General features: G+C 40.5%; 1 protein-coding gene across 4 annotated transcripts in view; it reads left to right on the top strand.

Moving 5' to 3' along the window:
• The window catches only part of AGTR1 (angiotensin II receptor type 1), a 52,126-nt gene extending 44,182 nt beyond the window's left edge, over positions 1 to 7,944 (top strand). For all 4 annotated transcript variants that reach the window (XM_008159008.3, XM_028135818.2, XM_054714114.1 and 1 more), the window contains one exon: positions 5,936 to 7,944. In XM_008159008.3, the coding sequence (XP_008157230.1) occupies positions 5,983 to 7,062 (1,080 nt within the window). In that variant the 5' untranslated portion in view covers positions 5,936 to 5,982 and the 3' untranslated portion in view covers positions 7,063 to 7,944. The remainder of the gene's footprint in view (positions 1 to 5,935) is intronic.
• Positions 7,945 to 12,608: the final 4,664 nt, after the last annotated feature.

Here is a 12,608-nt window from a genome sequence, read left to right as displayed (position 1 = left end):
GCCATGTGGTCTATAATCTCTAACATAAAACTCAAAATGCATATAACTGTTATAATATCATTATAATTTTCTAAAGTTATAAATTAGTGAGTGCTTCCTTTTCTGCCCAATAGCTTTCCTCATACCCCTTAAAACTGAAATTGAAATTAGATGAGCAATTGTTTACAAGAAGCAAACTAGAGTGGCTTCAAAGGTGAATCGAGCAGCTGCTGTTGACTGAGAGAGTCCATAGGTGCCACCTTTTTAATTTGTTGCAAAAGAAAGGCCTCCACAGATAAAACAAATAGAATTTGTCCCTGAAGAAACCACAAATAATAAATCAATTGTATAGGGCCTCCTAACATACACTTTTTCAAAATGTTTAAGGAGATCAGGGTAGAAATAGACCTCATAAAGTAAGAACAGAAGGTTTAAAAATAAGACCAAGTATATTCGGGTGTGGGGGGAGTAGAAACCCTAAAAATTTTAGTGTTAACTTTTATGATTCAATGAATTCACAAATAGATAGTGGCTAGCAATTGTTGCCTGTAGAATGCCTCATTCATTACTTGGAGGGTGGGAGGAGGGAGGACTGGGAACACAGGAGCAGAAGCAGCTGCTATCTAAAGTCTGAATTATAAAACAAGAGCAATAAAGAGAATGAATTGAATGGGATGGCTTATTGAGCTTTCCAGCACTATAAGCAAATGACTTCAAACACTCTCCTTTTTGAATTTAAGACAGATACTTTGATAGAAGATTATTCCAAAATATAATTACTTGGTCTTTTAGTTTTCTCCTTATTATCATAGAAAACTATGGGTTTTTTTTTTTTTCTTTAGATTGCAAACTCATTAAAAAAAAAAAAAAAAGGAGCTTGTAATGAACAATTTAATTAGATTGGTTTTGGCTTGCCAGAAGCTGAAGAAGATATTAATATTCTAGTCAAAAGTCTTAAGGAAATATTCTTAGAATTTTTTTAAATCTCCTAGAATTTTTTTAAACCTCCTTCCTTACGCTTGTTTTTGAGAGCCAGAGAAGCTGTCAAGGAATTCCAGGTAACTCCTCCAAAAGCAAGCAGGGGGTGGTGTGGCCACCATGAGCCAACCTTGTGTTTGCAGCAGACTGAAAGTTCCCACCTGACTCATGGCAAATTTATTCAGCTGCTTATGATTATTTTTTACTCATACTTTGAAAGAACAACAGCTTGGTATTTTTAGCCTTTTAATGGCAAGAGAAAGAGTTTATAAATAACAAACCCCCTTTTTAAAAATCACTCATGCTTTCCTGACCCATAGCTGAGTCAGCATTTGTCTTGCATTAAAAAAATAACAGCAACAATTCCAATAAAACACAATTATTAAGCACTATTTAAAAGATATGCCCAGTGCTTTCACATTACCTCATTTAATCCCTGCAACCAACATGTGCAATGGAATCACTGTTCCTATTTCTTACAGATGAGGAAAATGAGGCTCATGTTCAGAGATATGGGGTGACATTTGTAAGTGACAAAGGAAGATTCCATTACAAGTACTTTGCCTCCAAATCCATCTTCTTTCCTACAAGAGAAAGTGGGTAAAAGCTATGGTGAGACCCAAAAGAGGGAGAGGTGGGCCCTCCTGTGCCTATCCCAGACTGGGAGAAGAAACAGGATGAACAAAGTGTAGCTGTTTTCTAGGACTCAAAAATTTGTTTTCTAGTAGAACACATCGCTCTCTCCATTAGCTCACCAACACAGCATCCTTTCAGCTTCAAAGAGAAAAGAAGCCACTTTTTCCCAACATTTAGCATCAACCTAAGATGGCTGCCAATCACAACTTCCATTTTAGCCTCTTTCCTGAGTGCCCTCAGCTAGGGAAGCCAATCAGTGGGAGAAATGGGTGAAGGGGGCCAAAAGTTAAAAGAAGAAAGAAAAAAAGAAACGGGCAATCACTCCAAATGCTTATGCTAAAAATACAACCACAGCAACAACAAAACAAACAGTGCAGACCAGAGAATTATTTTTCTTGTTTCTTAGGGCCTATGTCACTTTCCCATCCAGTGCACATCACACCCCAAACCCTTGCCCAGAGGATTGTGCAATATCTTTAAATTGCAAGAGCTGTTTGCCGTAGATGATGATGCAGGCATTTGTAAGAAGGGAAAAGTTCAAGTGATGGCATGCTCTCTACTCCACCTTGGCTGGCCAGCTGGTTGCCTTTAAGTTCTAACCACTCTGTTTGCCATACATCCTCTGAAGTCCAAGTGCCATCTTCTGTGGGGAGCATCCCTGACCACTTCCCAACCCCCCCCCCCCCCAAACACACCAGGTTGGGTCAATAGTAAACACAGAACATTCCATAAGCCTCTTATATGGTTAAATATTCAACACATTGGAGACAGTTTTGTGTTTAAGGCTCCTATGCATCCAGCTAGACTCAAATGATGGAGAAGTGTGACTTTATTCACCCAGCACTTAATAGGTGTTCAGTGAATATAAGATGATGAATGAATAACTGCCCACTGAAGGCACTATTTGCATTTTCTGCTTCCCTGCCTTTCTTCCTGCCATTTCCCTCTGCTGTTTCCATCACTCAAAATTCATCTCCTCTTTTCTCCACCCCCAAGTATAAGGCAACTTGTTTCCTTGGTAGGAAGTCTTGGTAGTTACTTATATAAACATTTATGTAAATTTTTCTCCTGATTAATATATTCAATGCTATGTCCAGAGTTTCTCTAGTGATAAGCTCATTCAAATTATAAGTCCTCACTAAAATTTCCAGGGATGCTCGCCTAGCTGTTCAGAACAACTTTCACATATTAAATATTAGTCAATCTGATTGATGAGAACTGAAGGAATGGCTGACCTCAGACTGGGAAGGAATTATTGTCCAAAACTATGTTTATAAATTGGTTCTCTCAAACACAAACTTTTTCCCAGAGAAATTCTTTTATAAGTGATGGTTACAGTTCCAGCCTAGTCAATAAAATTCCACTCACTCTAGACACAGGATTAATGAACTCAGCCTGAGTTGTGTGCCCTCAAAGCAGGGCCAAGAGAGGAAAGAAGAAAGAGAAGAGCACTCAAGCTCAGGGCACCCAAGGAATCCTAAAGCATCAAGTTTAATTCTTCCTATCTTTTGTGCCCAAGCTGAAACAAATATTTACCTCTGCCCTGATTTTCAGTTACGAAGTTCACCCAAGCTGCTTTTAATCTTTGAGATTCTTTAACCTTGACATTTCCAATGTTTTCCTAGGCAAAATCCAACTAATCTCAATTAGATGTTAGGAGAGCAAATAAGAAAATTAATCCACTTAAGGTATAAATGATTGCCAGCACATGAACCTTTAATATAGCATTTAATTTTTAATAGAGAATATTTGTTTAATAAAATTAATTTATATTTCTAATTTGGCATAATTTTAATAATTATAATAAAATGAACTGAAAATCAGCAAAGTGTAAGGAAATCTTCCTGGGTGAGGAGGAAATGGGTCCTACCTACCTGAGAGCCTGGCCCTAGTTTCTTTGAAATTATTTTTTCTTTTCATCTTTTGTTTGTAAACTACAGATTTCTAAAAGTTCTAAGGGCTTTTTGTTATTGTTGTTGTGTGTGTGTTTTGGTTTGGTTTTGGTTTAGGTTTCTCATCCAAGGTGAAGCCCAGTTCATCTTTGAATATTTTATATGAGATTCTTTGGGAAGCAGAATGTAAATTGACTTCATTAGCCCCATAGAAATTAGTCTCAGTACTCTATAGTATTAGCTTTTAGGTTATATGCTATTCATTCACTCACTTGTGCACTCACTCTCTTCTTCATCAGACATTTAGCACATGCCTCCTGGGCTGGTAGGCCCTACCCTTGACAAACCAGTGGAGAAGACATTATTAACAGACCATTATCATATAGTGTCAAAACCTGCATCCAAAATACCAAAGCCATTCAAAATGGAACAGCCAATTGCCCTGAAAAGTTAGGAAGGCTCCCAAGAGGAGGTGACCATTTGCCTGTTTGTGAATGCTAAGCCCTTATGAAGGAAAAGGGGGAAGGGGGATTTAGATTACATACGGCTAAATGAAAAGGAGAAGTTAATGAGGTCATGGAACCAGAAACTTGGATGGGGAGAATAACTGCCTCTATGGGAGAGACAAAGTAGCCACTTAAGAACCCCTTTCGTCCCAGTGTTATCTCTTAAAATCTTCTCTCATCTTTTCTACAACACTTTACACCCAGATGGATACTGCCTTAGTGTTCAGCTCTCCTGGATGGTACACAGAGCTATCCTGGGCAGACTAGTAATGTCTTATTCCTGTCCCTCATCTTGCCCAGCACACTTTGCTATAAGAAAAATGTGTAGCCATGCTCACCCAGGGACCTGATCCTGGTGTAGCAAAAGGATCTTGACCCAATACCACTGCTCTGCCTGGCCAACCTTACCTGTGCCCAACGCTGACCTTCTCCACAAAGCATGCCTGTGCCACCTCCTGTGATGTTACCCTCACAGCATCGTCAGCCTTCCTCCCAAGGGTCTTCTGATGGATTCTTATGTAGGGCTGAATAGGCTGATTTTCTAAATCACATGAATGAATAGCTTAATTGTTGATTACATAAAATATTGGAGCAAATATTTGCAGAAGTCTTTATAGAGTCCTTTTCTGAGCATCTGATTTCTCCCAGAATCCTAAAGAACTGCTACTATCTCAAGCCCCCACAAAAGGCATGTTGATAATCCTGATTTCATCTATTCATTTGTCATCCTTGTTATACAGATGGTTAATGTTAAAGTTAACTCCAGAAATGGCTGGCAGATACAAAAGTTAGGAGATTCAGAGCCTGTGCAAGACTGAGTTAGAAGTTAAAGAATGTGATTACTGCCTGTAGTGGCCTGAAAAATAATGGAAAGAATACTATTCCCTCCCTCTTCTCCCTTCTTACATCAATTTCCACAATCACCAATTCCTCATAAACATAGAGACAGCTCTTCTGACCACTTAAGGGGTGGAGGGGTGCTGATCATTTTTATACCTAAGTAAAGATTGTGAGATGAAAGAATTTGTTTAAAAAATAAGTATAGATGTGTCACACTTCTGAGATTAAAGACAAATTAAATTAATTGACCTTGTTCACCTCGAGAAAAACTCAAGTCTTTCTGAATGACTAATTTAATTCAGAAGTGTTTTCTGAGATTCAGATTGTTTTTAAATCAATTTGAAAGCTAGGATTTACTTCTAGAAAAAAAAATACACACAAAGGATCTAGATCATTTTATTCACATAGAACCCTACTTCTATTTGTCTGGAGGATATTATCACTTTCCAGAAAAGTAATATGCTCTCAAAATTAACTTGAATGTGCAATGTAGACTTTATTAGTTCACAGTTTTTCTCTAGGAAATATGTGTGCCGAGCCAGTTCAGCCAGGTTTGATGAGCCTGAGAGGGGGCGGTGAAGGATTTAGAAAAGACAGACAAGAGAATGAAAGCTGGGTCTGGGTGGGATGCTGTCCTCTCTGATGGAGAGCTAGTGACAGCGCCATGGCCTGTAAGCCATCTCTTTATTTTATAGCAAGATTCCACGAGGCAAAGTAAGGGCATGGTTACAACGTTTTCATGGGTTTCAAATCTACTCAGTTACATGCACCTGAACTCTATCAAGCCCACATCACTCAGGCACGTGGGCCCACATGTTCGGACCATAGGTTCAAGATTACAACTATAGGTTTTGGCTATAATTGTGCTGGGAGGGCTCTGCCCTCCAAGCTGGGACTTGCACATGGCAATGAGAGGACTGTGCCCTCTCATTAGTCTGAGGCTTGAACCTGTCCAAACACTGTAGCCGCTCTCCACAATTATGATCTAGTTTTTTTCTCCTAAAATCAAAGTTGAGTTACTGTACTTATGATTGAGAACTAAAAATACTCATTTATTACTGAAAGTTAATTCATTTTTACCTTTCCATTTTTATTTTTTTCCAGGTGCATTTGGCATTAGTATCTGAGATTAATTAACCCAGGAGATCAAAATGATCCTCAATTCTTCCACTGAAGATGGTATTAAAAGAATCCAAGATGACTGCCCCAAAGCTGGACGGCACAATTACATATTTGTCATGATCCCTACTTTATACAGCATCATCTTTGTGGTGGGGATATTTGGAAACAGCTTGGTGGTGATTGTCATTTACTTTTACATGAAAGTGAAGACTGTGGCCAGTGTTTTTCTTTTGAATTTAGCACTGGCTGACTTATGCTTTTTACTGACTTTGCCACTGTGGGCCGTCTATACTGCTATGGAATACCATTGGCCCTTTGGCAATTACCTATGTAAGATCGCTTCAGCCAGTATCAGTTTCAACCTCTATGCCAGTGTGTTTCTACTCACATGTCTAAGCATTGATCGCTACCTGGCTATTGTTCATCCAATGAAGTCCCGCCTTCGGCGCACAATGCTTGTGGCCAAAGTCACCTGCATCACTATTTGGCTGCTGGCTGCCTTGACCAGTTTGCCAACTATAATCCACCGAAATGCATTTTTCATTGAAAACACCAATATCACAGTGTGTGCTTTCCATTACGAATTCAAAAATTCAACCCTCCCCATAGGGCTGGGCCTAACCAAGAATATACTGGGTTTCTTATTTCCTTTTCTGATCATTCTTACAAGTTATACTCTTATTTGGAAGGCCCTAAAGAAGGCGTATGAAATTCAGAAGAACAAGCCAAGAAATGATGATATTTTCAAGATAATTATGGCAATTGTGCTTTCCTTTTTCTTCTCGTGGGTTCCCCATCAAATATTCACTTTCTTGGATGTTCTGATTCAGCTGGACATCATACATGACTGTAAAATCATAGATATTGTCGACACCGCCATGCCCATCACTATTTGCATAGCTTATTTTAACAATTGCCTTAATCCTCTCTTCTATGGCTTTCTTGGGGAAAAATTTAAAAAATATTTTCTCCAGCTTCTGAAATACATGCCCCCAAAGGCCAAGTCCCACTCAAGTCTATCCACAAAAATGAGCATGCTTTCCTACCGCCCCTCAGATAATGGAAACTCCTCCACCAAGAAGCCTGCCCCATGTATTGAGGTTGAGTAACACACGTGAAAACTGTCTGTGACATAATCTTGTGGAAAAAGGAGCAAGAGAAGCATTCCTCTACAGCACTTCTCTACGAAATAAGCATCAGCTACTGTTCAGAAACTTAAGAAGAAAGTGAATTATGTGGACTGAACTGACTTTTCTAAAGCTCTGAACAAAAATTTTCCTTTGCAACAAAATGAAGCAAAGCCACATTTGTCACATTTTGCCTAAGATAGATGTTGGCTGCTCAAAGGCCAATGTCAGAAACTGGATAACTGCGTTGATTTGGAAACATTTTACTGGTGGAAATGCCATCTCCCCAGTCTGCTCTTGTTCTGTTATTTTTTATTTCCACATAAAGGTGTTTAGAATATGTTAAACTTTTAGAAGATCAGCAGGGGATCAGAGCTCAAACTTGCTCTCCCCAGTGTCCAAAGGGCAGTAAAGTTTTTGTGCTTAGCCATTAGCAACTGTGGTTCACTTGTACCTGCTACCACACATCACATTTACTACAAAGACTTGCTGAGCAGTGGTTGTAAAGTTTCAAAACTTGTGAAATTCAGCCATTGTCTTACTGATTCACACTGCCAAAACATGCCAGCTAAATGGCTTATTTGTATAATGCTGTTACTAAAGTCACCTATAAAAGTAAAACTACTTATAAAGATGTTAACTCTTGTCCCAGGTCATAGTGTCTTTCTAGTCACTACTTTCATTTCATATCTGAGAAGTATATACACTTTACTTCTGGTAAAAAGATTATATATCATAAAGTATGCCTTACTGTTTTAAAAAGTATATATTCTACCTATGTATGTATATGTACATCTATATCTCTAAATTGTTGTTACTTTATTAAAATCTGATAAAGTTATATTTACATTAAAATAAAGTAATTTTATCGTAATGTATTTCATCTTCATTTCTTAAAAGATTTCACCTTCATTTCTTAAAAGAGATGCTGATTTATTTTTAAAACAAGAGAACTATGAATAAGTACAAACATATTTCAACTTAAATTTTGATACAGCTGATGGTTTAGTCCTGTTGGTTATAGATGTTATATCCTGTCATTGAAATGATAAGGAATACATTTCATTCCACTGAACAGCATGGAATAAATACCTCATTTTGAATTTTCCAAAGTTTTTTATGTAACAAAGAAACTCATTCCTTATAACACTAAAATAATACATTATTTTACACATTTTTAATATTAGGATTTTTAAAATTAGATACATGATCACTGTAGGAAATGTATATGATATAGACAAGCATACAAATAAGTCATGTGTAGATATTTCACTCAAAAATTACCATTTTTAACCCTTGGATGCATTTTCTTTTACTTTTTTTGTATTCATTATATACTCATCCTATCTAATAAAGAGGGAATATGCTAATTGACCATCATGCCCTCACAAAGATGGTGGCGCCCACAGCCACAAGATGGCAGCGCCTAGTCCCCTCATTCCTGCCAGGGCGGCAGGCATGTGGCACGGCTGGGCCGACCCCCAGGCAGGTCCGGCCGCTCCGTGCGCCTGCCTCTGGAGTCCCCCAGTCCCCTCAGCCCCCCAGCCACCCAGGGCCGGCCCGAGCCTCAGGTAACCAGGGCCGGCCAAGGCTTGCGCTGCTTGCAGTGGCAGCAGCAGAGGTGTGATGGGGGCATTGCCTTCCCCTGATCATTGGGTCACCTCCCAGCCCTGAGGGCTCCTGGACTGTGAGAGGGGGCAGGCCGGGCTGAGGGACTCCCCCTCCAATGCATGAATTTTCATGCACCGGGCCTCTAGTACATATATAAATCATGATATTGAAGTCATAATGTGTATAGTATTTTGTTTTTTTTTTATTTTTTTTTTTTTTTTTTTTTTTTTTTAAATTACTTTATTGATTAAGGTATCACATATTTGTCCTCAACCCCCTCCCCCCGTTCCCTTCCCAATCCCCCCCACACACAAGCCCCCCTCCCCCTGTTGTCCGTGATCATTGGTTAGGCTCATATGCAAGCACACAAGTCCTTTGGTTGATCTATCTCCCTTGTCCCCACCCTCCCCTACTTTCCCTCTGAGGTCTGACAGTCTGATCGATGCTGTTCTTGTTCTTCAGTCTATGTTGTTCATCTTTTCCCCTAGATGAGTGAGCTCATGTGATACTAGGAATACACTTATAGGAACTGAAAATGAGACAAGCAATAATGGTTATGCTGAGAGGTAAATGAATCAGTCTGTAGTGAGTTTCTTTCTGGGCCAACAGTTCTTTTGAGTCCCGGTTTCTATGTCCAACAGTTGTTAATGTGTTCATAACAGCAATGATATTTCAGTTCTGGATGGTGGACAAATGGTGGTATTGCAGGTCTGACCCTCTCTGGTTTGGTCCTGGGCAATCTGCAGTGACGCATATCTGCTGACTGCTAGTATGGCAAGGCATCGTCAGCGTCTTCCATCTCTGGACTGTTTCTCTTCTGACTTCATGGCTGGAGCACTCCTGTCAATTCCTCTCTATTGCAGGAATCCACATGTCTCGGAGTTGTTTTCTGAAAACATACAAACATATTCTCGACCAAAAGTTAATAAAGGAATATTTTCTATGAATTTGATTTGCGATCCTTTTTCATTTTTTTGCCCAAATGATTTTCCTTTGGCTTGTTTTGACACCATGTATGTTTTACCTGGGTGACTTGCTGTTAGCATTACAAATGAAAGTTAATTTTCTAAAGTAAAAATTTTCTAGATGTAATTTATTTGCAGGATATTTTTCCTTACATGATATTCTTCTACTATCCCCCCTTTTTTTGGTTTAAATATTGGGAGGCTTTTGGAAATTTTATGCTGTAATCTTGATAGCTTTTAAATTTTACTTTTTTGCACTAAAATGTGACTGCTTTAGGTTCATTATATGTTATGCAATTTTACCATGAGATGAACTACCAATAAAAATTTTAGTTAACACTTTAGTAACAGCTTTTTTGTCCAGTACAATTGATTTTTCTAGAGTATTTGCTTATTTTGGTTGGCCAATTTAAATTAGTCTGAAAACTTGACTACTATTTTACTGTCAAATTTAATATTCTAACAACCATCTTGTTTTACCCTGTAATTATTAGTGGAGAGGATTATTTGTCTTCTTGAGTAGGCCCTGAGCATTCCTGGTGCTAGGCAAACAAACTTACAAACTAATTCTTTGAATGTCTGGCAGCAATTTTAAAAGGACATGAAAGGGTTTAATCCCTTCCACTATGTAGAGGGCCCCCTGGGAAGGCACCTGAGCATTCTAAATTGGCCCCTCTTGCCCTTTTAGCCAAGAGGGACCTGCTTCTCACAATCCAATTGTCCACAGCTATTTCCTGAGCTTCTGTTCATGCCAAGGGTGAAACCTCATGATGGCTGGTACCATGGATGTGTCTCTCGCCCAGTGGGGTGAGCTGGGCCTCCCTGGAGAAGAAACCTGGGTTCCACAAGATATGTGATCAGTGCTGGGACCCTGCCAGCAGGCGAGGGGATCCCAAGACAGGTGCTGGGCGCGGAGGCCATGGGGGCATAGGCGACCAAGGAGACAGAACTAAACCTCACATCACCCTGCTTGGCCCCGGAGGATGGCTGGTTAGCCAGAGACGGGTAAGATTCCTCAGGGAAGGAACAACCTAAGACAGGCACAGTCGCACAGGGGCCATCAGGAGAGAACTTGGGGGTCAACAGAGGTGGGGCACAGACCTTCACCCCCCCCAAGTTTGCAGGGGCCTGAACCCTCACCCCTGCTGAAGGAGATCTCCTGCCCCCATGGCTGCTCAGCTTCACATGCCCAGCTCGAATCGGGACCCAGGTAACAGAGACTTGGCCGACAGCAGATGCCCTCTCACCGCAACAAGACTTGATGGAGATGTCTTGCACCCATGATCCGGGGAACTGGGGTCTAGGATATCTAAATCCAGTGTATAGTATTTTGTATACAGCTTTTGCACTTAGTGTCCTAACACAGTAGGTTGTCACTACATTAAATATTTTTCTAAAACATTGAAATAGTTGTATAACATTATAAAATAGTGGCATATCCTAATATAGTTAGCTAGTCCCCAAATTAGATCATCTAGCTTGTTTTCTGATTTTTTTAGTATCATAAATTGCACTGTGATGAACATTCAAATATATGAATCTGATAAATTACATATGATATACTCCTAGAAGAGGTACCACTAGATACACAGATATAAACATTTTTAATATTCTTAATACATATTGCCAAATATTTTCCAGTAAACTTTAAACAATTACAAGACCAGCAACCAAGCATGAACATATCTAACCTCAGACTCAGTAGCATAAAATATTGACTAGATTTAAGCAGAAAGGGAAACTTTACTGCAAAGACCCAAGTGCCACAAGCAGGGCAGGAACTTCCCTGAAGAAAGCAATGTGGCATTTCTGCTGTCTGTGGGCAGTGCCTCATTCTGCTCCCTGGAGGTCTTTGCTGCTCCTGCAGACCACACAGACAAGGCTGAATAAACAGTGGCCAAAGGATGGGATGGTATAAAAAGTGGCTGATGGGGGTGTGGGTGACAGGGCCATTCAGAGAGGCCGTAGTGGGCTGGGCAGAATCTCCACAAAGCAGCCTATCACATACATTCACATTCCCAAGGATAGAGTTATTTTGTGAATGAATATGGTTACACATGCCTCATATTATTTTCCTTTTATATATTTTTTTATTTCACTAGCATAATACCAGCCCCTAACTCCAAAGGTCCTTTATAATTTTCACAAAGGATTGCCTCTAAAACATAAATTCCAGCTCATCCCAAACTTATCGTTTTGAAATCTCTCCAAGTCAGCTTAATGACAGTTCTTTTATTGTCCAAGTATCCTAATCCAAGTGATTATAACTATTATAAACTTACTGAACCATTTGGTAAGTTGTAGTTGATAGGATTTCTGGTAAATAATTATATTTAGATACCCTTTATCTAATGTATTTATTAACTGGAGTGAATGACATGTTCCAAGCCTTGTTTTCATTTTCATTTTCTCAAACTAGGGGACCAGTCCACGAATTCGTGCACCTTGAAAGAAACTGTGGGCCGGAGGCTGCAGTGGGCACAGGGGCAGGTCTCAGCCCATCCTCTGCACCCCCACCCGGCCCCTCTCTCAATGGCCCCCCAGTCCCCAATCTACCGGCAGCCCGACTCCCGCTGCCACCGCTCCCATGTGCTGATGACACCGGCCCTGCTCGCACCCACTGTTGGCAAGGAGCAATTGGGGCCAGTGCCAGCAGTGGGTGCAAGCAGCCCTCAAGAGCAGCAGTACGTGGAGAAGCCCTCAGGGCCAATTGGGGCTGGCAGCCGCCACTTGTACCCACTGACAGTGCCGAGTGATCAGGACGGGTGCCACATGCCAGCAGCAGCTGCTCCAGTGCCGGCAGTGGGTGCGAGTGGTGGCATCGGCAGTGGGTGCAACTGGGGCCGTCGCCAGCAGCAGGTGCAAGAGGCCGCTGCCAGCCCCAATCGCCCTTCAGGAGCAGGGGAGGTGGAGAAGTCCTGAGGGGAGATCAGGGCCAGTAGCAGGTATGAA

The sequence above is a fragment of the Eptesicus fuscus genome, chromosome 3 (genome assembly GCF_027574615.1).
Source record: "Eptesicus fuscus isolate TK198812 chromosome 3, DD_ASM_mEF_20220401, whole genome shotgun sequence".
Lineage (NCBI taxonomy): Eukaryota > Metazoa > Chordata > Mammalia > Chiroptera > Vespertilionidae > Eptesicus > Eptesicus fuscus.
The sequence above is the reverse complement of the archived record's forward strand: the minus strand, read 5'-3'. Positions and strand labels throughout refer to the sequence as shown.